The 26,792-nt window shown below is 43.7% G+C and overlaps 1 protein-coding gene across 1 annotated transcript in view; it reads left to right on the plus strand.

Annotated features, from left to right (window-relative positions):
- The window catches only part of LOC143316916 (pyruvate carboxylase, mitochondrial-like), a 252,944-nt gene that overhangs the window by 32,933 nt on the left and 193,219 nt on the right, over positions 1-26,792 (plus strand). The window contains exon 10 of the mRNA XM_076724720.1: positions 17,307-17,425. Coding sequence (XP_076580835.1) covers positions 17,307-17,425 — 119 coding nt within the window. The remainder of the gene's footprint in view (positions 1-17,306; positions 17,426-26,792) is intronic.

A 26,792-nucleotide genomic window follows, 5' to 3' on the forward strand; every position in this document is an offset into this window, starting at 1 on the left:
AAACAGAAAATGGCCCGAAAGGCAATCGTGGGTCAAGTGATTGTGGTTAACCAGCGAGGGAGTGTATGGGTAAGTGCTGCAAACTCAGACAACAAAGCAAACTGAGTGCTTTAAACAGCGAAGGCTTGTGTTTTGTACTCACTCACTTATAGTCCATTTTCATAGCAGATATTTTGACGTATCAGGAAAAGCACAGGTGTCATTACAATGGCTGCATTGAAGCCACCTCCAGGGTCCTGCTATTGTGAATGCTGCCACACTGGTGTGGCTTACTGGGACACTGTACTCTGAAGTATACCTGTGCTTATAACACAAAGATTGATTGTTGACACTCTGTTGCAGAGAGGAGGAGATACTGCCTGTATGACTGCAGTGACTACAAGGACAGTGACAGAACAAGCGTTCAGTCTGAAGCTGTATAATTCACAATTTATGAAAAGCCGCCGTTAGCCTGCAAGCCATGGTAGCTCCTTTTAGTTTATTTACAACCCTACCTATCCCACACGCATTCAGCCACAACACAAGAGGAACTTTCCCCGAGCGAAATCTGCTCTGATCACACCTTTTAGACATGGACATGGTTATTTTGAATACCTGAATGTATTTAGGTAATAAATAAATCCAAAGCATGTAGAAGTGTAAGAATTCTTCCTGTGATATTCATCTGCACAACGCTGCTGCAAAAGGCGGCACAGGCTTTGGTCCAGGCTCTTGTCATCTCGCCTGTAGACTACTGCAGCTCCCATCGGGCCCCTGCAGCTCATGCAGCAGTGGTCTTCAACTTACCCAAAGACCCCCACACTACACCACTCCCCCGCTCCCTGCTATTGCTGGTACTTGCCTGCCATGCTGCAGATGCCTCCGTCATAGTCCAAACATTCTACTACTCATACTACTACTACAACTACTAGTACTACATACTACTACTTATTACTACTCACCACGACGGGGGCCCAGCTACCGACTGTTTGTTTTCCTGCCTCTCCAGTGGTGGAATGAGTTCCCTGCTGACATGAAGACAGCAGAAACCCTACACCCGTTGTGCTGTCGACTGAAATCTCACCTGTTCAGACAGCATGTTAGCCCGTGGATAACCGTGTCAGCTGAGCGAATGTCGTGTAACGTACTGCTGGTGGGAGAAGTTTTGGTGAATTTGTGTTTGTCTCTGCCGTTCTATAGCTTGCACTTGAGCCTCGGATTCTAGCCATAAACATTAATTATGTATGCCTGCAGTCTAGATTAACTGACTTTTGTAAGATGAAGCGCACGGAGCCGGCCCTTTAACTACACTGTTTTACAGAATACTTGATTTTTATCTGCTGCATGAACACATTCGGTCTGCTGTTCGAGCACAGTGACCCTCAGTTTGACATTAAACTCTGCAGTCAGGAAGTCCATTTTTGTTCATTTTTAATTGGATTAATTCGTGGCACCTTCTGCCAAAAAGACATCAGTCCCCGATTGACAGGAGTGCTGGGCTACTTTTTTGGCAGAAACTTGAAAATTCCACTTCAGCTTATAATGAAATCATCAGCGTGGCATCGGAGTGTTGATTCCCCGTCAGGCCTCATTTTGCCACACTGACGAGCTCGCACTACATTACTTCTTATTTAGCATACTAATGATGTACAGAATATCTAAATAGGTGTCCTGCAGTGCGCGACTGTCCTGCTTCCTGCCAGCTCTGCCTTCCTGCGGACTGAAAGAAGAGACGAGGCACAAATTTTCCAAACAAATCTTCTAACGCGGCCAGAAGAATTGTTAGCCTTAACGTGCCACTTCATGCAGTAAAAAGTGGAGTCTCTGATGAGAGGAGATGGGAGAAAGAGCATCTGCCTACAGGGAAATTAAACTGGAAAGACGGAAAGTTTTTCCAGTCCTTTGACCAAACGAGCAGTACACAGGAACACTTCCCCTCTGTTCTCTCGCACACAAAGCGTGAGCATTGAGCGAATACTGTCAGCTATATTGACTGATATGATTGCGGCTTATAGATGCAAAATGAAAGGCGAGAGAAGGAAGGGGGGGGGATATCTTTCCTCTCCCTTGCCAGCACTCCTCTCCCTCACCTCTCCTTTTTAACTTGTATAAGAAAGAAAGAGCTGTTAATGAAAAAGGAGTGAACGCACGCAGCATGCACTAACGGACTCACTGGCATCAGCAGTTTTCCCTATTTAGTGTGGCGCCCTGATTATGCACATGGGATAATGTGTACAAGACTTCAGTCAATTCACTTCACTTCCCTCTCCTTTTCTTTCTCTTAACCCCTCTCCACCTGCTTTTGTCTGAAATGTCCTTTCCTTATTTCTCTCCTTGAACCATCTCTCTTGCTTGTCTCTTCTGTTTCCCTCTTTTTTTCTTGATGTTCCCTTTCTTTCAGATTCTTTCAGTCTGACTAACACTGTCTGTGACAGGTGTCTCTGCGCCATCCCCATCGATGCTCCACCCTTCCCTTTTCGAACATGCTCTGTTTTTCTGCTCTCTGTTTAGCTTTTTTTTTTCTAGTGCAGAGCTGAAGCTTTGCTGCACTATTTTGAAACAAGCCATTTCAATTATAAATGAAATTCGGCGTGGATTAGCAATTAATGCATTATGTTATGCCTGCAAATGTGTGCTATACAGCATCAGGCTGTGTGTGTTTGTGCGACGGGTAATCAGTTGCGCTTCGAGATGAAAAGTTTTTGTGTGGAACATATAGGGCGTAAAATTCATGTAAACATGGAAAAGGATTCAAATCCTGAACTATTTCATCGACTTTCTGCAGAGTCATACTGTAGTTATATTTTCACACACAAAATTTGACTTTGGCTGAGCAAATTGTGATGAAATACGACCAATTATTATAGTTTTTTCACATTTCTAAGGAATTATGTGTGAAATAATGAAAGAGTCCATTGCATTAAAGCATATTGCTTAAGTGTATTAGTTTCAATATCTGTCGGTTCTTAATATCATGATATTGATTTCAGTTGTACCATCCAGCCCTAATTGAATTACAGTTACCACCACTACTTTAAAGGCGCATGAGTCAAAAACCAAGTAACCAATCACAGAACTGTAAAATATACCTGGAGCTGATTGGTATTGAGCTGCTGTGAGCAGTGTTTGAAATGATGCTTTCAATATTTTAAGTCCTTTTTTCTGAAGTTTTACATTATTTTGTCTACCCCCTGCGTACATGCGTCTGTGGCCATGACAAGACTTTAAGGTCTGTTGTGTGTCTAAAACATATTTCAGGTGTGCATGGCTGTTGCTAGGCTAGAAACAGTATCCAGAAACACACAAACACAGATTTAAATATAAACATGTGTTCGTACATCTACCCGCACTCGAAGCGGGGGAGTGATTGCATATTCATGTGTTCACCTATAGACACAACAACATGCATTCACTGTCGGATGCGAATGGACACAGGGCACGCTGTAGGCCTACAGATACAGCTCCACATGCATTACGCTGTATGCTGTGAATTGAATTTGCTGTAAGACATTCTCACATGGAAATGGACTGACACAAGGCACACACACACACACACACACACACACACACACACACACAGACGCACATCAAACACACATAATTAGGAACAAACACAAAATCGTCCCTTCTCCTCCAATTTTTTTTTTGCCACTCCTGTCGTCTTTCCTCCTCTTGCGTCTCCTCCTTTCTGTCTTTCCAGTTCCTCGCTCCCTCCGGCTGTGTCAAATGCTGCAGTGTGGGTGTCGTCGCACAGGCTACAGCCAAATCTTAGTCTGACACACACACGCACATACTCGCACCAAACAGTGCGCAGACACATGCACACAACTGCAGTGTCATGAAGTAAGAGAACTCATTTCTGCCCTGACTACCTTTTTGGAAGGAGTGAGAGCGAGGGAGTGAAAGAGGGGAGAAACAAGGAGGGGCGAAGGAGTGATGGAGGGAGGGGGAGGGATGCTTGGAGTGAGGAAGCCATGGTGAGAGCACAGGAGGAAGAAAAATAGCATTTGGCCTGATTTTAAGCCCAAGTTAAGCTAACGGTGCATCTCCGCTGGGAATAGATTTAAATGCGTCTGTGATTCAGGAGACACACCTCTGTGCGCCGGCAGACATTAATCTTTGTTTGCGACCGCGTAGCTTTGATTTGCGTATAGGCATGGATGTGCCCGTCTTTGTCCAGCTGTGTGTGTTGTGCGGTGCTCTTTGATCATTAGGCAGCTGTATTCACTCCTCCTTCTCATCATTTCATAGACAACAAGCTCATTATACTTCCATTAACTGCTGACAGAGCGAAGGGTGAACGAGGGCAGAACGAGAGACGGAGGGGACTGAGGGAGAGAAATGTGGCAGAGTGGAAGGGGGTGGGGGGGGCTGGCTGACTTATCCAAAAATGAGGAATAATGCCTTTTTATATTAGGAAAGATTTAGAAGAGGGATGGGCAGAGAAGAGGAGAGGGTGAACGAGGTGAAGAGGCAGATATGAGATCGGGGAGGAGCGGTGGAGAAAGGGGAAGCCTTAAAATGTAGCAGGGTGTGTAAGTAAGATGTGAAAAGAGGGATTTAAGGAAAGTGGGTGCAGTCAGACGGAGGGGTAATGGGAAACTTTCAGAGTAAGGCAGTCTTGACATTTTGACTGGGAGCGTGTGAGATTATTTGAATTCACCACACACTCATCACTTTATGGGATATAAAGTTTCAGCTTTTCAGCAAGTCTCAAGGCCTTCTGATGTTTCTTAGCGTCGGGCGAGAACGATCGGGAATGATTACTTTCAGAATGTAATTTACTGCAATTTTTTTTTTTTTTTTTTTAATGGAGAGAGCAATTACAAACCTGGCCTCAGCATTCCTGAATGTTGTTGAATGTTAGATACAAAGACACAATGAAATGGCATCTGCGCTTCTTTGAAATGTCATTCCTGTTAAGAGTGGTTGCTGGGGAACTGCATAAACAGCGAGTAAACAAGCAGGCCTTTTAGCATGTCACAGACCTGGCCGCCCTCCCCGATCTCATATCTGCCTCTTCACCTCGTTCTCTGCTCATCCCTCTTCTAAATCTTCCATCGCGCCATTATTGTTCAAAACTCCCCTGGGTGCCTTTTTAAAGCTAACCTATTTAAATCCAGCTCAACAGGTTGGTTTCCATTGAGGTTCTGGTACTCGCTTGATAAAATATCCTGATCTGCAAAGCTAAAGTTAGCAAATGTCGTTTTCAGTCTTGTCTCTTCTTGTTCAGGATTCAATAACTCAATTGAAGAGATTCAGATTATGGAAGGGGATTTAATACTGGCTCCAGATAAATAAAATGTTTTCACATCTGAACCTAATCTTAACAGAGTCCACTCTGACAGCAAGTGGAGATTAGTAAGTTATACAGCATTACTGACCTAAACTTTGCTAAAGTAGCTAACATCAGAGTTCATAGAATTAAGCTAAATGGCATTTCATCGCTTTTCATTAAAAGATGGATGTGTAGGTTCATGCATATTCTTCCTTTTAACGCCCAGTTGTGCTTACAGTTTACCAAAAGGTGTTTGTAATCCTTTTAGCATGTGTGTCTCAATTAGGCTACCTGCAGAGTATCTGCCATAAACGTATATGCAGCCTCAGACTGTGGGGGCAGCCGTAGCGGCACTTTACCTCAGGAAAATTGGTCACACCAGCATGAAAGCAGCACTCATTTAGAAATGGAGTGGTGGCAGACTGAGCCGAGGGAAGAGGAATAGATTGAGGGATAGAGGCTGAGGCCAGCAGACAGAGATGGAGAGAAGACTTGTGCAGCAAAGTGGCAAAAAATCAGAAAGACACTTATAAAACATTATGGTGCCGTATCGCAGAAGATGAGGAGGAAAGATGGAAAGTAGACATAGTTGGTAGTTTTGAAGCTGTTAAACTTCCTTTTTTAGTTGCCCTCTGCTTATTTGTGATTAGATTAGCATGAAGAAAAATCAGTTTGACCTTTCTGGCTTGGTTGCTGATATATGAAGCAAACACTTTCAGGAGATGCAGAGAAGAAACTCGAAAGCAAAAGAGATGAGAAACAGGTGGAACCGGTAAAGATAACGAGGCTAAGGAGGTAAAGGGAAAAGTAGAGAAAATAAAACAATATGTGGCACCACACGCATATATACTCTCACAGTATTGCACTTTCCTTTATGGTGTCATAAAATGTGACAGTTCGGGTCGCCTTGCTGACAGCGAACGAGCCCACAGAAAACTTCCTCTGAACCGTGTGGCATCATTTTGGGATGAGTCTTCCCTCCTCTCTGCCTCTGTCCCCTCAGTGCACCTAAAGTTATGGCAGCACTTTGCACTTTGATGTCTCTTTTTTTCAAATTTAATTGATAGAAAACATCATCTTTTATGAGCCCTCAATGCTCCGTGTCCACGCGTGGACTGTAAATTCCTGTTAGTTGTCTTCTGTGGCTGCCCTGATTTAAAATCAGTCTTGTGCTGCCTTTCCTCTTTCTATCCCTCTCCGTCTCTCCAGCTTCTGTGTGCGCACTTTATGGCTGCATTGCTTCCAGAGTATGTACAAAACCCTTTGCACTGCTGGCTTCCATTCAGTTCATAGGATCTCTGTCATATGAGAGAAATTGACTGATTTTTAAAAAAAATGGATTTCATATCCACGTCATTGTTAATGTTTCATGGCTGCGAAAGCACACTGAAAAAGTTTGTAGGTAACGAATAGCCAGTTTGTCACATAGAGTGGAAGCTGCAGGTCGAAAAAATGATCTCCCTGTGTCGTTTAAGTCGCTGTCAGACATGCTCCTTGCTGCCTAACTGCCATCTTTACATGTTAGTCTCTTGTGTAATTAAGAGCTCCAGTCACTTAAATATAATGGTCATATCTGCAGTTAGCAGATCAACACAACAGCAGTCTGACTGAAGGCTGCTGCATTGAGGTAAAGGCTGCAGCAACACAAAGCTGCATCTGCACAAAGAGAGCTGAAATACACATCTGGTTTGCCTTAAGTGAATATTTTTCTACCTTAATTATCTCTTATGGATGAAGAAAATAAAATCTGATTCATTAAAAATACAGTGATAGTGCCAACAATCAGGCCTCAAGTCAGATTAGTTCACAAAAACAGACAATAACCCTCACATAACAATGATAATCATCAGTCTCCCTGCCTAATTTTGTCATCTGCATGCATGAAACCATGAATATCCACCACTTTGTGTCTTACCATTCAATGCTTGTGCTCTGTCGCACCTTAAACTGTAGTTGGCAGAATGAAATACATGATCAGAGACATGCGGGGGGTGATCGTTATGAAGGCTTACATGACAAAATACGTTTTAAAATCCATCAGTGATGCAGCGTCGCACATCGTCTGCTGTTGCTCCACACCGTTATGTGTGTCTGCGGCGACATGACATTGTGTATGTATGAGTGAGTGTGCGTGCAGCTTTAAACCTTTCAACTCTGCTGCTTTTTATGGCCCTCCCTTTCATCACTCTTACATCACACGTTTCAGTTGTTACTCAACCCCAGGCCTGTTGCTTACACCCCGTTAGGTCCTCTTGCTGTAAGTCCACAGGTGCTTTGATTTTGCTTATAGCTCTTCCACAGTAGACCGTTCTCTATTTATCGAAGTTTCTGCCTCTCAATCATTTTGCTGTATCCAGCTTTCCTTATTTTATCACTGTTCGTTGTCTAGCCATCTGCTGCAGTCACCATCCATGTTCCCTCGTCTCCTCCATCCTTTTTTCTTTCCCTCTGCCCCTCCATGCTTCGCTCTTGTGCCATCTGTCCATCTGTGACCTTTCAGCCCTGGGTCTCTCTTGACACCCGTTCTTTTTGTATTAAAAATTTCCCTCAATTTTTTTTTTTTCTTTTTATTTTATTTTCTGAAGGCTTGTCAAACGTAAAGGGAGAGGAAGAAGAGAGTGATGAAAGCGGAGCAAAGGACAAGTGCCACATGCGGAGAGATGGCAGTGAGGGAAAAAAGTGTCTTTTTTTGACTTGTAGCCATGAGAGGGGAAAAAAAGATGAAGGGAGAAAAGCAAAGGGAAGGATCAGAGAGCAGTGAACAGAGGGAGGGTGCAGGAGAAATGAATAGCTCTCACTTCAGAAAGAAGTGGTTTATTTGTAGAATATGGGTTTTTACCTTTTTAGAGTAGTGGTACAGCACTGCTTTATTATTCGTCATGCTAGTAGCACAACTCTAGGAATGGCAATGGTGCTCATTCGGTCAATCTGATGAACTTCTGCACAGATATTCATGACGTGCAGAGGATGAATCCTTATGACTTTGGTGATCCCCTGACTTTTTCTCAAGGACCACTATGAGGTTGACATTTTCACAAACTTTAATGGCAATCAAGCCAAAGTTTGTCGAGACATTTCACCAAGTAGGTGTGCCTCCACCTCTGCTACACTGTGTGCTCATTGCTACTTAGCAAATGTTAGCTTGCTGACACACTAATATCCTGCTTATACCTATTAAACATAAGCATGGTCATTGTGAGAATTTTAACTAGCTGATGCTAGCATTTAGCTCAAAGCATGGTTATGTCTAAGTGTAGCCCATCAGAGCCGTTAGCGTTGCCATAGACTCTTCATTTTTAAAGTTGTGACAATTGTAAAGCTTTACCAGCATGAAGAGGAGCGTGCACCCTCAGAATTTAAATATCACACAAAGCCACATTTGCAAACACATTTTTAGAAACGCTTGGGTGTTCTGGTCCCAAACTGAGAACCCGTTAAGTGTGCATTATATAATACTAATGACCACGCTCAGCAAACACTTACACATTGGGTAATTTGGGCATCAATTCTGGAGGGAGTCTTAGCCCGACTCAGTAGTTTACAAAAATTAACAACATAATAAGTGAAATTTCCAATTATAGGACCCTGTTGAATAAAATATCTCCCAGGACAATAGTAATAAGTATCAATTTATTGTTGTTTCATCTCTTCTGTTCAGATGTGCGAAAGCCTTTGTCCTCCTCATTCTTCCTCTGAAGTATGATTATTTTCCTACCAGAAAATGTGATGACCAAACATGTTGTCCTCTTTGTGTCGAGCAAATTATTTGACATAATGATGAGGCTGCAAGTGGCAGAAAACAGGATATGGAGGAGGAGGGAGGGTGACCTGAATCCTAATTCCAGAGGGTGGAAATTGAGAGTGTTGACAGGAATGATTGAAGGAGAAAGAAATAAGTGATGGACTTGAAGCCTGGAGAAGAGCTGGAATGAAGGGATGAATACATGAATTCATAAATGGATGGAGGGATTCCGGTCAAGCTCCTTTCCATTACAGCTGGGATGAGTGCGTGGGTGCATAAGGGAGTCTCTGTGTGCATGGTAGTGTGTGGGGGCGCACACATGCTTCAACTCATTATGATCATGAGCTTTGTGTGCCTTTGGGCATGTATGTGATATGTGTGCATTCCAGTGTGTGTTTGTGCCTGTGTTTTTTTTGGTTGTGTGTACATTGTGTGCTCGGGTGGGTGAGCACCGCTGCTTTGGCAGCTGCCTGCAGCTAAAGGATTAGAGAGGTGGCACCGCTGAAATGGAGCTGATCTATTTGTGAGCGTGCACGCCTGTTTGTGTTATTCTGTGGTCGTATCGGCGATGAATCGGATGAGAGTAGTGTGCGTCGCAAGTTTGAAAGGGAATTGGATCAGATTACAGGATATCTCGGCGCCAGATTATCTCCAATCCCCACAAGAAAGGATAGAAATTAAAGAAAGGGAAAGAAGAGAACGGCAGTTCAAAGTGAAGCAGCAGCAGCAGTGGTATTTAGATGAGAAGACGGTGGAGTACTGTAGGATCTGGTTATGCAATAACTGCAGGGGTAATGTGACAGTATGTCTCTGAAGTTGCTGTGTGTTGCATCTTTGAACAGCTTTTCGTTTTCAGATTGGGATACCCATGTATATTGTACGAAAAGACAATCTATACGATCAGCCTGTATTTCATGGCAGTGATATTAGCTGTTCAAATTGAAGGCCATGTTCACCATAAACTGCTGTCGTAAGGATGATAGTGAACCTGAAAGTTAGCATATTTTCTTTCTGGGGCTGTAAAACAATCCAGATTTTTCTTTTGGCCATCCCATGAAAACCCCAAAAACCAGTAATATGTTAGTCTGCCTCTACTCACTGACCTCACCATCCTATCTGTTGCACCTGACCCCAAGCCTGTTTGCTCCTATGCAAATATTATGCATACACGTTACAAATGTAAAGCTTCATTATTCTAAAAGTCTTTTTCAGAAACAAAAGCAAAGGAGTGCATTTGTTTGCATTAATAAACATTTGGCACACCAGTGAGCACTTAAGGCAGTGGAAAGTGTATGTGGGACTGAGGCAAAATAAACAACTCTTCCCATTTTTATCGCGCTGAAGGAACATTTCTCACAGTGCAAAGTCTTTTTAAAAGAAAAAATAGAGTGAAATCTCGAGGGAGAGAGTGTGTGTTTTATTTCCTGGGAGACCTGCCTCACATGGAGGCACAAATGCCTCTTCAGTCAGTGTCCCCACAAGTGTTTTAAAACCCGTGTTCTGAAAGTCACCCTGCAGTGAACTGACGAGCCCTGCTGCACGCACACACATTCGCACACACACACACACACGCGTGTACACACACACTAATGTGACCAGACTATAGCCATTTAACAGGTCAGCACCATTGATTGTACGATTGATTTGTTTTGTTACCTCTGCTGCGTCACGCATTATGCCAGGGAGCGTGTACCACATTACTCTGACTGCCCCAGGACATTTCATGACCCAGCATGCACTGCTTTCTGGCTGGTGGATGTGGGGCATTGAGAGAGATGGCATGGGACTGGACTAATCGGGAGGCTTTACGTGTGGTGTGCAGTGAATCATCGATATTGCTGTTCCTCACAGGATTTGCATGTAGTGACAACGATCTGGCAGCAGCAACCATCGGGGGGAAATCATTTTCCCTTTTTAGACAGTCAGTATGTGAGTGTTGACCCATGGCCACTGAGAGGGTTTGTGTGTATGCCTGGTGGTATTTCGGGGAGGGTTTTACTCTTTTCAAAGCAGTGTTGTGGGCTCAGTTGAATTTCTGTGGAAAAAAAAAAAAATCTTGAAAGCTTCTCTATTGCTTCTCTCCATGACTAATCCAAGCCAGGTTTCTATGTAGTTGCTTGTTTCTGTACTATGAGTTCAAAGACAAAAAGGGATTGTTATGCTTAGCACCGAGCCTCATCTGCTAGGATTCTCTGCCTGCGTGTCCTTGCAGAAATGAAGCTGCACTAGAATAAAAACATTTCTCCACTCATGCAGACTTCATTATAAGACCTAAAATGACCCAATATATTGCTGGCAAGAAAAAAAAAAACATACATGACACAAATGGGGGTGGTACACTTTTACCTTATGTGTCTTTATTCTACACCACTGCTGACACACGGCACTCAGGTACCAGTATGCACACATCAAGGCCTGTCCCAAATTGCTGAATCTAACCTGCCGTGGCTGAAAAACCAAAAGGGATCACATCGGTAATGTTCCTACACTTACCAGAGTCGGCGCAACTTAAATCCCAAGCATCACTCTGCTTAGGCAAAGAAGATAAAGATTAGACAATGTGCAGTGCCAGCAGAAAACATGACTACGCACACAAAACCCTCATGCAAACAAAAGGACAGTAAGAGCACTTCTCAAAACTGCCGTCTTAAATCTGTTCAGGGTTACAGAAGACAGTAAAGTGGCCCTCAGCAATGAACTTACTGCACGAACACTTAGAAACTGAAAGGCCCTTTGTTTTCACACAAACCTCTGCATGCAATAAGTAAAGTCACAGCGCAGATTCAACTAAAAAAAGGCTGGTTATGAAGGGGCACAGTGGTCAGCGGCGGCATTTCTGGCCCTAACATATTCCAAGATCACTCTCCTCACATCATCTTCCTGCCGCTGCCTTCCTTTTCTGAAGGGCTGTAAGGACTCATTTAACGTATGCCCACTTCTGACCTTGCCATCAGCAACAACAGAGGCTGCAAAAGAATTCGTGAGATGAAGCAGAATTCTTTATTTTTCTTGAGTGACCCACTTCCTTGCAATGGCATTCCTGCCGCAGCCTCGCCTCGTACAGGAGACATGAGCGAAATCTGTCGTGGTCTCGAGTGCAGCCGCTCAAAAGTACATCAAATTGTTTGTCCCAAGATGCGTGTACTTTATGTGTTCGCACTGCTGCACTAACCTCCACGCTTGAAGTTCGCCTTTTAACTCCAACAAATTTTGCTGTCCTCCTCAGACTTCACAAGGTAGCCTCGAGGACTGCAGGCAGCGTGGTGAGCACACACTCACACTGACAGAAGGAGCAGAGATGGCTCTTTATACCATCTCTACTGTACTCCATCTTGTTGATAAATGATTTCACCCAACGTTTTTCCCCCAGTTGTGAACTCCTTGAGAAATGTCCTGACACAGCGAGGCGCTGTGGAGCAGGGGCTGTCAAGGGTCCTCATTGAATTTGAGTTTTGACATCCTGGAACAACGTTACACACACATGATTTCAAGTTGAATCGCTTAGAGAGAGAGAAACCACGGCAAGTGACAGTCCCTCCATCACTGGAGCTCTCTGCTATTCTTCCCCCCGTTGATTGCTCCATCTAATCCACTCTTTTCACCCTGCGCTGTGCGTCCCCCCCCCTCTCTCCACTCCCACTGAAAACTTTGATTCCCTGTCTCATTTGATCCATCCATCAACCTTTCTTAAACTCCCTCTCCTCCTCCATCTGCCTGTACTCACCCATTTTTCTCCCACCGCTCATGAATAGCTCTTAATGCATTTCGTGCTGTTCTCTGTGCTGTACAGTACCACCTGTCTGTTTGTCACTTCCTGTTCAGAGCTGTGTACACCAGTCTGCATTCATCAGTTTGTTTTAAGCATGATTTCACACAAGCGCTGTTGTTTGTTGGAGCAGGGAGCCACACGTGTGAATGCACACACATTATGCTCTTAAAAAATACTGTTAAAAGTGTGTGTGTGTTAGTATGTGTGCATGCAAAACATCAGTGACCTCTCCTTGTGCTATTGGATCCCATTGACTTGTCTGTCAGACCTTATAAAACAGTGACCACTCAATCTGTTACGCTGGCTGCTACTCACTGACTGTGTGTTTTTGTGTGCGTGTGTGAGCGAGCGAGCGAGGGAGGGAGAGAGAGTACAATATGGTGAGACACATTGGTATATGTGTGAATTTGTGTCTAAGTGTGTGCGCAGTTATGTCCTTGTGCGCGTGAAGGCTGGAGTGTGTCTCCTACGTCTGTTACAGTTTATCAATGAGGCCTTGGTTTATTAGCTACATGTATTTGTCATCACAGGCTGTACAGGAAGTACACACACACACACACACACACACACACACACACACACACACACACACACACACACTTTGAAACATTTGGCTGCACTGAGAAGGTTAAGAAAAAGGTGACTCAGACTGCAAATTAGCATTTTGTGTTTGAGAGCTTGTGGGTGCACAGAGACGAGCAGCCTGTCTGGAAGCACATACAGTCAGTGCATATATAAGGGATGTACCCTGTGTATTTGCACATATGTAAAGTATGTGTGCATGTAGACACATAGTGTATATCTATACAGTACACATGGATTTGCATTTTGTGTGTGTGGGAGAGAGAGATTGTGCTTCCTGATGTCTGAGATCCGTGGGCTCTGAATTAATCATCCCAACAGCTGGGCAGCAGGAGCTCAGTACAGGTGACGCAAAGGGATACACCGACAGCGGTTTCACACCCAAGTACATTTGGGTACTCACTGATACTGAGTACAATACCAGCAGTAAAGTGTTTTTTTTTCGTTTTGATGACATGGTCCTGTCTGTCTCTCCGGTCAAAAGTCTGTGAAGCACCGTCACAGCAGGAATCACATCTGATGCCAAAACATCAGAGGAGCTCACTTTTCGGCTTAACTCCTCAAACGGAGCCAGAGCAGAGCCCTTTCTGGAAGAGTCCACTGGTGAGCATGAGGGCAGGTGAGGGAGGGAGGGAGCTCATGTTGAGACTCAAACATTCCCAGAGCCCACTCCTGCTCGATGGGGCACTGTAGCACATAGTATGTGCTGTTCCAGCCGGGCTGCTGGAGTCCTCTTATGGGCTGGTTGTGTGTGTGTATATGATCCCATTAAGGAGTCTCCTGTGAGGAGCTACAGATGCTGTAAATGAGACTAATTTCTCTCAGCAGAAAAAAACTTGACTGACTGCATCTGAATATTTTTACACAGATGTTTTACAAGGTTACAGTGAATATTAATACATGTGTTTCATGTGGGTGTGTGTGCTGAATTCTTGATCGGTGTCTAATTTCCTCTTGGGGTGAGTTTTCTGCACAATCATCTTAATTATACCAGTTAATTAATAAGAGGCTGACGTGCTCTGAGCAGGTGTTGTTTTAGTTGGGTGAAACATATACTTGTGTGTAATGCATGATGGATTATTCATTGTAACTGCATCATTTTTGAACTTTCTTAGGTTGTTTTATCCTTGCGTGGTTGCCAGATTGTAATAGCTGCAGTTGTAGCTTGGGGCTATCATTGCCTCTGCAACCCATCCCTCTCTTTTCCTCTGCACATTTGATTGTCTTGACAAATGTTGGGAATCAAAGCAGTCCTTAAGGCACAGGGTGCGGGGGGGGGGCTTACCAATTAAAGACTAAACATGCCTTTTCCTGTTTGAAGACAGGAGGAAAGGAATTGGTCTCGGTCATTCACTTCATCCTGGTTTGTTCGCACAGTCAACACTGAAAGGGGGAGGGAGGAAACCCAAAATCACAAAACGGCCTGGTCTTTAAAAACAGGTTCAGGTTTAGATGTTTTCAGACGTAGGTGGTGCTGTTGCCTCTCCGTGGGTTGTTCACATCTGTGCCTTCTGGGATAATTAGGTTTGCTGTTGTGCAGCTTGTGTTTTGGACATTTGATTGCACGCAGCCGTCTAATTTCATTCTGATGTTTGGGTGTTGTTTTCTTCCAATATCTCCTTCACTCAAAATGGGGTACATTTCATGATATGGCAAAGCTTTGATTATAGGAATAATCAGTGCCGTGGCTGGATCTGAACTGAGGAACTTGAGCTGTTCTGATTGGTTAAATTGGCGAAAATGTTTGGGACACCAATCAAATTGCTTCGCTCAAATCATCTGTGTAATTTCTGAAAACCTGCCTAGTCTGAAATGATAATGATAATAATAATAATAAACTTTATTTATATAGCATTTATATAGCAATTAGACTCTGCATGCAGCTCCCACTGGGCAAAATTAAACTGGAGCTGAGACAACCCACAGTGGAGTGTTGAGGGATGAGTGTGGAAAACGCTAATGTGGGTCTGCTAGCATGCTAATTTTCCTCACTATTATCACGTTTTCCTCTGAATGGAGGCATTTTCAGTTTCTTACAGAAAGAACAGAATAGTCGGATGCAGTCTTTGCAAAGCATACTAATTACACCTGAGGATTACATGTTGATATTTCTTTTTATTCAATCTTGACAAATTACAGCAATGCATAGGTGCTGCGTCACATTTTAGATTGAGTCACACTCATTGATTGCATAGATATAACTTGTGTGCGTGTGTGTGAGGGTGGGGGCGCTGGGGTTAAACTGGACATTAAAATCTAAATGGAAATGTCCACTTACACATGATGAGCATGTATAATCAAAAGTGAAAGGAGTATACTGAGTGGAGAAGAAGGCATGTCTAAGGAGTGTGCCAGAGATTGGATTATGTTTTGTTATTGTCTGCTGAACGGAGAGCAAGCAATAAAAGTAGCCTTTGAATTGCTTTAAAAGGTATAAACAGCAGTACATTGCATTTTAAACGGCGCATTTGCACACCACAGTGCTGATTAAAATAACAATTCTGTTCCAGAAAGAGAAAAGCATCAGACTAAATGGAAGTCCTGCATCAAAGATGCAGTTTGTAGCTTTTTTTAGAAGCTTCTTGTTACGTTGAATATCATGACTTACTATCATAAGCAGCAGTAACGATCCATGTGCCCGCAAAGATGTACAGTAAGCATTTTCAGGTGCTGCGTATGCTGTCGAGAGCTTTTTCCATCGTATTTGAGTCAGCAGTACTTTCTCGTGGTCCACTGAACTGGTGGCCCCGATGCATTACATCCACCACCATACTGTGTACTGTAGAGCTCCGGTGCACGCTGCTACTTGATGCTCTTCAGTATATTGCATCCGGATCTTGTAAATTCAACAAAGACCACAAGCTTTTCCAGTCTTTCACTGATTTGCATGAACATAACCATAGAAATGTTTTAGTTTAGAGGCAGATATTGTGCGAAAACCAATGAAATGCGTTGACCATGAAAGTTTATAGATTCGTTCAGTCTGAGCCTTTTGCATTGGCAGTGAAAAGTTTGCCCGTATGAACATGGACGTTCACCTTGTCATGTTTTTTTTTTTCTTTTTATGTAGTTCAGCATTAACACTGTCATTGTGTTCCTTCATATTGTAATTTCATGATTGCTTTTTCTGTCCAGGCCACATACAGAGTGAGGGATCTCAGCTCATTTGCGTCAGTTTTTCCTCTAATCAAGCGTCTAAAGCCCTCGAGAGCAAGTTTGCGATTGTCGACAATATAAATAAAATTGACTTGATTAAGGGTTACGACTGTGAGATGCAGTCATAAGCTCAGAAAACGATGGTTAGTGTACTTAAGTTGACATTATTTTCTCACACAGATTAAATGTTTTCTCCCTATGCTGATTTAAAAAAAGATTTCCCCCACACCTGATTTGTGCACAGTCCCGCAACTTTAGGGTTGTGCTGAGTGCTGAGTTGCACATGCAGTGTAGCCCTATGTCCAGTGTTAGATGCTGGTAACGTGTGAATATTTAAGGGCCTGTCTTCCTTGCGCCGTGTTAGCACTGCGTGACATAGCTTCATGGACATATTAACGTCCTGCATCAATAACACTGAGACAAATTCCTGCATGCTTATTGCACCTGACACTGATTGTGATTCTGATTGCAGTGTTGTAGCTGAAAGGTAGTGGGAGAAAATGGGCTTTTATGATGATGAGCTTTCAATAAATCCCCTTTGATTAATGATCTAATTATCGCATTACAGGAAAATGATGAAAGATGCCCCTCCTCCCTCCACGCAAATAAAACATGAAGCTTATTCTTTCATTTTATGGACTCATATTTTTATGTAGAGAAGACAGGAGTTTGTTTTTTTTTTTCATTTTGTTCTTTTGTTTTCATGCCTCATTAGGATGAGTGAGTGCTCCTTCTCAAGTGTTTACATTATTACTGTTAGTTCAGAGCTATAAAAATTGCTTTGTGCTGTTTTGCTGCAGGTGGGCTACGAAAACGCCGGCACCGTGGAGTTCCTGGTGGACAAACACGGCAAACACTACTTCATCGAAGTCAACTCTCGACTCCAGGTTGAGCACACGGTCACCGAAGAAATCACAGAGTAAGTAGCAGATGTGCATGTGTGCGGAAGGCTTCGGGCAGCTGGTCGGTCGGGCCGGTTGTCATTTTGTGAGTTTGTTTGTTTGGTATCATCTGTCCACAGACAGGTGTGCAGCTTCAAGGTTAGATGGCTCCCACTATGGCAAAAAATTGCTGAAGTAGAGAAGAGGGAAGGGTGGAGGTATGGAGGAGGTGTAGGCCGAGTCGGGGGGGGGGGTTCTTCTTTTTTTCAAAGCGTGTGAGACAAGGAGCAAGGGAAGAGAGGCGGAACAGGTGGAATCAGCGAGGAGAAAAGCAGAAAGATGAGGTCAACGAGAGAGAGAGGGGGCGAGAGACAATGGGAATTATGGAGAGAGGTGAGAAAGAGGGAGAGGATAATGAAAGAAATAAATAGCATTCCGCTCCACTGATGACCTGTGAGATTTGCTGGGCTGAAGCAACAGAGATGGGTCTAAAACTAATGCACGCACAGGACAAACACAAAGAGCCACACAGGTGCAGGTACATCCGCCTCCTCAGTCACACCACACCCATGAGTCTTTGCTCCAGCTACACTCATTCATATCGGATCCCAGCATAGTAAGATCAGTTAAGGAGTTAAGCTGACTGACTAACACATCAGTGCTACTAGTACAGGAAGTTGTGGGCAGGGGAACGCGCTGCACGTTCCTATGGCAGCCAGACATGACTGACAGCTTCATTAGCTTCATTCTCTGGCTGTGTTGATTGTTTGGCTCCTTTCAGCTCTTTGTCTTCAAGTCTTTGTCTGGTTTGCTTTCCCTCCCACACAAAGAAGCTCTTTATATTTCCTTTACACCACAGTGAGAGTAAATCAGCTCCGGATGAGTGAAAAAAACTCATCAGTAAACATTGAACTCCTGGCGATCGTCAAGTCGACGACAGATTATTAAGTAAACTGTTTATGAATTAAAGGCCCTTGATACTCTTAGTTCACCCACACAGGTCACTTTACCTTGGCTGATTAGACATCTTCCAGGGACTGTGTGGGCATGTATAAACCCTCTCAGACTCTCCTGGTGCCTTTGTTTCCCCTGCTGTGGCGGGGCATACTTCACCTTTATGATTCCATAAAGGATCTATGAAGCACCTCAGCATAGCTCCACCCAACTTTAAAGCAGCCTCGTAAACTGAAAACATCTGCAAGTTTAAGTTCCAGTTTGACGCTTTCTTGTCAACAAAGATGCAGAAACACTCACAGAAGCACACTGAGGTTTAACAAATGCACGTCATTTCAACATCTGCATCGGTTTACCTCCATGTTTACATCAGCTGTCCCTGTCTGTTCTAAGCGCTCTTAGTGTCTTGGTGCGTTCACTGAATATTTTGCATTGGTAGGACCTGTCACTGGGTGGAAATCCCATGTCCGAATGTGGAAATTCCTCTCTTTTATGGAGTATCTTTAAAGCAAACCGAGGCTCCTGTAGTCAGGGCAGCTGTGTGATGGGTGCTTCCAAGACAGATAATTGTTCACACCAAGTACTGCACAGCTTTAATCCACATAACACTATGTCATCTCTTCCATTTTTTTTCATCTGTTTCCACTTTTCAATTATCTTTTCTGCTTTTTTTTCCTCCTCAGAACGATTCTTTGCATTTGTCTTACTGTATGAAATATTAAAATGTGCAGAGCAGTAATGTATGAAGAAGATGGGCTATTTAACTAGATCATGAATAATATATTTCATGTGCACAGATATATCTACAATGTAAACTCTCCAGAATTGCCTTTCTTTTCTATTACTGCTGTTGAATGCACGCATGTCAAATCTAATACATTTACAAATGAAAAAGGGCTAAAACGCAGGAGAAGGGACACCGAAGAGCTCAGGCAATATCATACTAATATTTTCATCTAGTCGCAGCTCACCGAGGACGTCGAGCTACATTATTTGCGAGAACAAAATGAGATGGGGAAAGACCTTGATTGCACGCTGCACATCAATACTTTCTTTATATTCTGCGTTTGTGCCACTACCACCTCCGCCTCCCCCTCCTTTTGTTCTTTTATATCTCTCCTCCTCCCTTTTTATGCACACCTCTGTCACAGTGAGCCTGCTTTTTACCTGCTTGCACACATGCATTGACACATACTCAGGCACACACTTGCCCTGCAGTGCTCTGCTCCTATCAGCAAGACAGTAAGTTGATAGAAAGTCATTCTCACATATTAGAGACCCCCCCCCCACCTTCTCCAGTCTTGCACCAGTTTGTCATATCCTCTTTGTCCTGCAGAGAAAACCTTATATCACAGAGGAAATTAGTCGTTTTCAGGGAATTGGGGTCATTTGAATTGGCAGGAGTGCTGTAATTACTTGAATCTGGGCAGCGTCCGGCGCACGCTGAAAGTTTCAGCTGTCACGAGCAACACTTTTCATTTGCACAGCTTTCGTTTTCGGCTGAGGTTCAGTTCTAAGCAGCCACAGCTGAAGTATGCGGTGGCTGAAAGGGAACAAGTCTTTCCAACAGAAACTCCATCTGTATTCATCGAAATCGTGGGGGGACATGTACTTGTTAAGATCCGACAAGTGGAACATTTGACTGTGAATGACAAGAGTAAGAGCTGCATTGAGGTTTTGCTGTATGTGAACATTACGTCCATTAGTCTTTTCTGTTTCACTCGGCTGGGCTCCCAATCTCTGAGGTGTGTGAGCACATTCGTTCTTGTTTTCGCGTGCTTGAAACCGTGCTCCTAATAGACATGTCAGGGAGGTATTATTCATACCGAGTTGTGAAACTCCCCTTTTAAACTTGCCGTTCGTTCGCCAGCTCTCTTCCCCACACAATCTTTCATCACTTTCATCTTGCCTGCCTAATTCCTTTTTCATCAATCATTCCCCTCATTCCCTATTCAATTTACTAACTTTCTCTGTTTCCAACCTGGCTGCAGTTGAGCCTTGGCTTCCTCGTCTTTTATCTTCATTCTCCCTGTCTTTGTCATTTTCCTTCTCGCCTCCTCCTTCCCGCTGCACAGACACCCAAATTCAAGCAAGTTTTGTTGTGTGTAGCTCCACCGGCTGCCGTGCCAGGAAGCCCAGCATTAATGTATGTGTGAATAAGTGGATTCAGCCTCTCCAGCGCTCCCTTAACTTGCTGTTCATTCTTCACTCCTTCCCTCTGTTTTATTCTCTTCGCTCTGCTTTGTTTGTTTGAAAATCTGTCATTTGGTGTTTGTTTTTTGGCTCTCTCTCTCTGCCTCCCTTGCTGTGAATGTGGAGTATATTTCTTTTTCATACTCTCGTTGTTCTGTCTTTCTTTCTCACCGCTCTGTTTTTGGCCACGTCAGAGGTGTTACTCTGGGTCAGGCGGTTGGTCCACTTCTTTTCTGGTGATGCATTTAGTCATGAATAAGTATTTTTTACAGAGCTACTTTTAATCAACTAAAGCATCTATTTCCCTCACTGCTGCACTTCGGTCTCACATGTTGAGATTTTAAATTAAACAGCATAAATTTTGGAGCAGACATTCATGGTTCTCATGTGATGTGAGTGAAATGTCTTGACAAGTGTCGGATTGCCTTAAAAAAGTAGATTCAGGTTTTAAGAAATGCTATTGAACGCCGGCCTCAGTCACAGGAATAACACCTAATCATTCTGCCTGTAAAAGTAGTAAAATATAAAAGTGAAATATTTAGAATAATACAGTAACTGTTTCTGTTCAACATTTTTAAATGGCAGTCATTTGGTGAGGGGTGCATTATGGCTTTTTTAGGGCTCAAAACTCAGAGCTGTGGAGTTTGACTTGACTTGGGCCTTGTTGGTCTTGACTCTAAGATCTGATCACAGTGCAGCAGAATTGAGATAACCAGAATGCTTAATTCCAGGTGTAAATGCAAAGTGCTGTGATGAGAGACCATCTGCAAATGGGCTCTTAGCCTTGTTTTCCCCTCAATTAGATGCTCTCAGGAACAGATTGCCTCACTTTGATTTGTGTGTGTGTGCGTGCGTGTGCTTGGTATGCGGTTTGATCTAGGTGTTACTAATAGGATGCTGTCTGTAGTTAGGGTCAATGTGACACACACTGTCACACACTCAGGTATCAAAGTCCCCTCTCTCTTCTTCTCTCTCGTTAATCCATCCTGTCTTCCTTCCCACCCTTCCATCTCATCCTTCATTCCTCCCTCAGGCTCCTTCCTTCATCTGTCTGTCCTCAGCTGACTCGCCGCATCCGTCTCTCCACCTCCGTCCATCTCTCATCCCCCCTTTCTCTCTCTCTTCCTCGCACCATTGCCTCCTCCTCTGTCTTCCTCTTCCCCTCCGCTGTCCTTTGAGCCCTGTCAGTTTCTCCCTCTGTGTGTGCGTGCTCCTCTCACCATGTCACTCCCTCTCCTCCAGTCTCATTCCTCTCTCCTCCATCTCATCTTTGTCATTCTCTCCTCTCATTCACATTCATCCTCTCTTCTCTTTTCCTTGACATCTGCCTATACATTCATCTCTCCTCTCTCTGTCCTTTACCTCCCCTTTGCCTCCACTCTGTCTCATGCCTCATGCTTTTTTTTGTCCCTTTATGAACTTGTCCTTCTCCGTCCTCGCTCCCTCCATCTGCCCTCTCTTATCCCGCTGTCTTGTCACTCTCTGCCTCCGGCTGTCTCTCTTGCTCCATCCTGTCATGTATTTGCGCAGGTGGAAAACAAAACGAAAACAAATCCACCTACGTCAAAAATGAGGGGAGCATTTGCCGACATTATGATGACACCATATTCCAAATAGAGCCTGATCGATACTGGATCAGGCTGCGACTCCAAACACAAACTGCCTTTTGTAAAAGACCAAACTTACCACCTCAAACTTTACACAAACCCACCCTCGCATTTATTTTTCTCTATTTTTCCCATATGTCCTCACAGCTTTTTTTCCATTTCCTCTTCCCTGCCACTGTTTCTCACACTCCCTTCGCCGATGCTGTCTCTTCCTCGTCTGCCGCCTGTCTTCCGCCACCTTCCCTGGATATTGTTTTGATTGTTTGTCGCATCTCCCACTTTTCGAGCTTGACAAGGTGGCATCTTTTTTTGACTGAGGAGGGCATCCTCTCAGGTTTCACTTCTACTTTTTGCGTTTATCTCTTTCTGTCTCAGCGGCGGTAACGATAAAGTGTCAGCGAGGAGGCGGAATACCGCAATCTATAATCAGAACGAATTGTCACACACACACAAACTCATTCACAGATATATACAAACATATGCCCCCATATTCAGAAATTTTGATGTCTAAAGGCATTGACCAATACACACTTGCATAAGGAAAAAAACATGGCACAGGAACATTATATGAGTACCTGTTCACGTGACTTCCTGCACTACAGAGGCAGTTCTGTCTGATGCATGTATGCAACAGACACAATTTAAGATACATGTCGGATATATTTTGTCTGGGAGGCATACCCTGTGCGTGTGAGAGGGAGACGCTTGTGTTTCAGATGCTCGTCTGTCTGAGAAGCACAGGCGCGAGTGTGTTTGCGAGACCGCCTCTGCATTCAACTCCAGCTCTGCCTTTGAACTTCTCCTCTCTCAAGGTTCAATTTGTCCATAATTTAGCCGTAAACGATCTTTCCTTTGTGTGTCGAGTGTGTGTTTGGCAGTGGCCGCGTGCATTCGGCTCGTGTGTGCGCGCAGCGTGCATGTTGCTGTCAGCGGATATTGCGCATTTTGTTAGATTGGTGGACAGGAGTCCTTTAGATCCTAAAGTGATATAATTATACCCCCAGGCTCACGATGTGTGTGTCTGTGTGTCTGTGTGTCTGTGTGTGTCTGTGTGTGTGTGTGTGTGTGTGTGTGTGTGTGTCTGTGTGTGTCTGTGTGTGTCTGTGTGTGTCTGTGTGTGTGTGTGTGTGTGTGTGTGTGTGTGTGTGTGTGTGTGTGGGATTGTGTGCTTGTTTGGATGACACAGCATGAGGCAAAGTGTTTTTGCCTTTAATGTTGAGCCATCTGTGAATGTGCACATGTGAGGGACCAGTGCGCAGCGTGTTAAGTCCACACTTTCAGATGTGGCCCACCAGGAAATCACGACCGATAAAACAAATAACACCAGCTCCCGGATTATTTCCCGGACTTTTCGGTTTTCTCCAGTCTCCACGGCATTTCCTCAAAAGCATGGAAACAAAACTGACAAGTTAACCGTGTTAACATCTAAGTAAGATTTTCTTTTCCCCAAAGTCTATTTATTTTTTCAGGCAGTGCTTACAGCCAGGCAGTGCATCGCCCCATCAAGCTCCATCCATTCAAATCCAACAAACAATTTCCAAATGTACACCTAACCTGGTCTAACCTCTAATAGCTTCAACTAACAATTTGATTTAAGGAGAATTTGAGGGACACAACCAGTGTTGGCTGTTAGCGTGGACAAAAAGTCTCTGAACCTTCTGGCTACTGTAGCTGCATCGACTTGTGGCTACTGACCAACTGCTCTCATTAATACTTAAAGAAATTACATTGCTGAATGCAGGATGGTTTAATTTAATGCTTCAGATGCTGACTGTTATTCATGGATGAAGTTGATAGATCTTTGTTGGGTCATAATCAGATAAAGGTGACGTGATTGGCTCAGACCTTGAGGTGACATTGTTTCATCAAAAGTTGAATGTTGATTATACAAAATACACTATTTTAAGCCTTATATGCATGCACTTTGATGGTTAAAAAGAAAAAAGGTAAGAGTATGAGCATGTTTAGAGGATCTAATTCAGTTTTGGTGTTGAATACAGTTTTTGAAATTGATCATTGGTTGGATATTGCGATGGTTTTCTTAAAGGACCGGTATAGAAACATGGCGGACTCCATGGAAGAGGACCCACTCCCTGTGGATACATACTTGAATATTATATTCCATTTCTGCTGTATTCTGCCAATAGATCCCCTAAATCACACACACTGGGCCTTTTAAGAACACCATAGAAGCTCTTCAAGACACCTCAACAACTACGTGTGTGGCAAAAATAGCCTCAACTCAGAGTCCACACATTAAACTTTCAGCTCTCACAGTCTCTATCAGCGAACCACAAAGCAGCACTAAGCAGTTGAAAAATTGTGCCGCTGCTTTTGAGAACAGCTGCTGCAAAGTCAATAATTTTTAGCTGCAGTAATTAAGAAAAAACAAAACAAAACTGCGAGGCTCTTGTGGAAGATTGTCAAAGGAATGGTGAGCAGACCCAGCAAACAACAAAAGCGAAGACTCTCCCAGCTACCTGACCAGTCCGGGAAAATAATTTGACACTGATGCCCTGTAGCACACCAAAGCAGTGCGCCTTTAACACCGCACACACACGTTACAGTGCAGGATTTTCTGCTGAGATAGGATGTCAGACTCATGCTGAGCTGTAATAGGTTGCTGGCAACTCATGTATTATATCTGAAATGAGAATGACATGACGTGATTTACCAACATTACCCTGTAGTGGGTAGAGTAGTAGATTTTGACTGATGAGGGCTTTTGAGGACAGAATGCTGTGTTTTGGATTGAAGCCATGATATTTTGTGCAGCATCTTTATTTCAGCGTTTTCTTGCCAGTTGGTTTCCTTTCTCGCGGGAAAGAAAGGCCTCTGAAGCAGCTTTTAACCCACAGGAAAAGACGACGCAACTCCTTCTACTGCGATATGGTGATAAATGACGTGTTCCCACGGACAAGCAGCGTAGCATTGAAAGCAGAATCTCTAAGGTCATTAAAGAAGCTGCATCAAATCCATCACGGAGACGCAGGGCGAGGGCGAGCGGTTGATGCTCGCTGAGAAACAAAAGTCCAACATCATGCAGACGTTATGTTGACTGAACTGTCATCTGCGTTCACACCTGCAGCACAATGACACAGTCCTGAAGAGCAGATAATGAACCTGGTCATGCTTGTGCTGAGTACACAGCCAGTATCGATCCTCACTGTGATACTGTGATATTGTAATATTGATCAGCTGCATCATTTATCAGTTTTTTTCCCCTCCATTGAAAGCTAATGTTGATCCGATACAGTGGAATGACAAATGTCTGAAGAGGAATGCTAATAAAAACAGCCATTATCTCAGTTTTGCTTTAGTGATGTAAGACAAATGGCCAGAATCTGCCAGGCAGTGTTCAGTGTAAAGGAGGGATAAAATTTGAACTTGATGTTATCTAATGCTTCATGTTTAATGCTGTGTTTTTTGCTGGTTAAGGGAAAAATTGCTATCATTACATCCCTTGGTATGAAGCAAATGAATAGCCCGCCATGTAATATTGCTGTTGAAATGTGCGTAAATGTATGTGGAGAGAGAGGCAGTGCTTTAGAGAGATGCCTTCATTGCATTTAGCTCTAAACACAGCAACTCGATGAAGAGGCTGCCGTAAAGTATGGTGTTTCTAGAAGCGGCACGCCACAATTGTCAGTCTTTCAAACAGAAAACAAAAGCATTCTCATGCTTTTATTGTTTTTATTTTTACAGGCGACGGCCGTCGTCTTGCTGTGCGTGTGCGCACACGCATTGATAGTATCAGCTCTTGGAGAAAATGTGTGTGCCGCACCTGGTTGTTTGTCTGTTTAGGCTACCTAATTAGTCTTAAATGACCACCCTCCATCTTCATCAAGCTGAGAAAGAGTGACAGAGAAGGGAGCGGGAGTGAGAGAGACAGAAAGAAACAATGCCTCGCGTTAATTGACAGCGGGTCAGACGAACGAGGGGTGGAAATGGAGAGAGGCAAAAGGAACACGAGGTGAATTGAAAGAAGAGCAGAGCGACCCTGAGCTGCTGAAGGACTAAAGCGCAGCAGCCCTGCCGGACCAAAGTTTCAGGCCTGCATTGGTTTGATACGTTTGATTCTGCATGAATACATTTCACAGTGAAACCATTTGCGGCGATGCGTTGTAACGCCTTTTCTCTATCCTTCAATTTGTCATTGAGCCTCTTTTCTTTCTGCTTGTCTTGTGATTTCCTCCTCCTTTTCATCCTGTGCTGTCTTTAATTCTTTCCTTCTTTATCTCGTTCTGCCTTTCGTCCTCTTCTCGTCCAACGTGAAATACAGCAGCTAGCTTCTCCGGCTCCCTGCTCTCGGCTTTGATTTCCTTTTTTTGAACGTGGGAGTTGGAAGAATTGGTGCCACATCAGCAATTATCCTCCCTCACAAGTTTCCCCCACCCTCTCGCGCTCGTTCGTGTTTCTTGGCACCATAAAGTATAAAAATACATTTGAGAAAAGGTCAACTCACGATCATTATACACAACTATGAACATGCTAAAAGTAATTATGTGCTGCTTTGAAAAAATGGCCACCATCCCTCTTCCTCTGCCTTGTGAGGAAATTCTCTTCATTTCATTGTTCCTGCATCCCTCTTTCATCACTTTCTTCTTCTGGCCATCCTCTCCGCTTGTTGAATCTGCTATCTCACCCCCAA

This window comes from Chaetodon auriga, chromosome 24 (assembly GCF_051107435.1).
Source record: "Chaetodon auriga isolate fChaAug3 chromosome 24, fChaAug3.hap1, whole genome shotgun sequence".
Lineage (NCBI taxonomy): Eukaryota > Metazoa > Chordata > Actinopteri > Chaetodontiformes > Chaetodontidae > Chaetodon > Chaetodon auriga.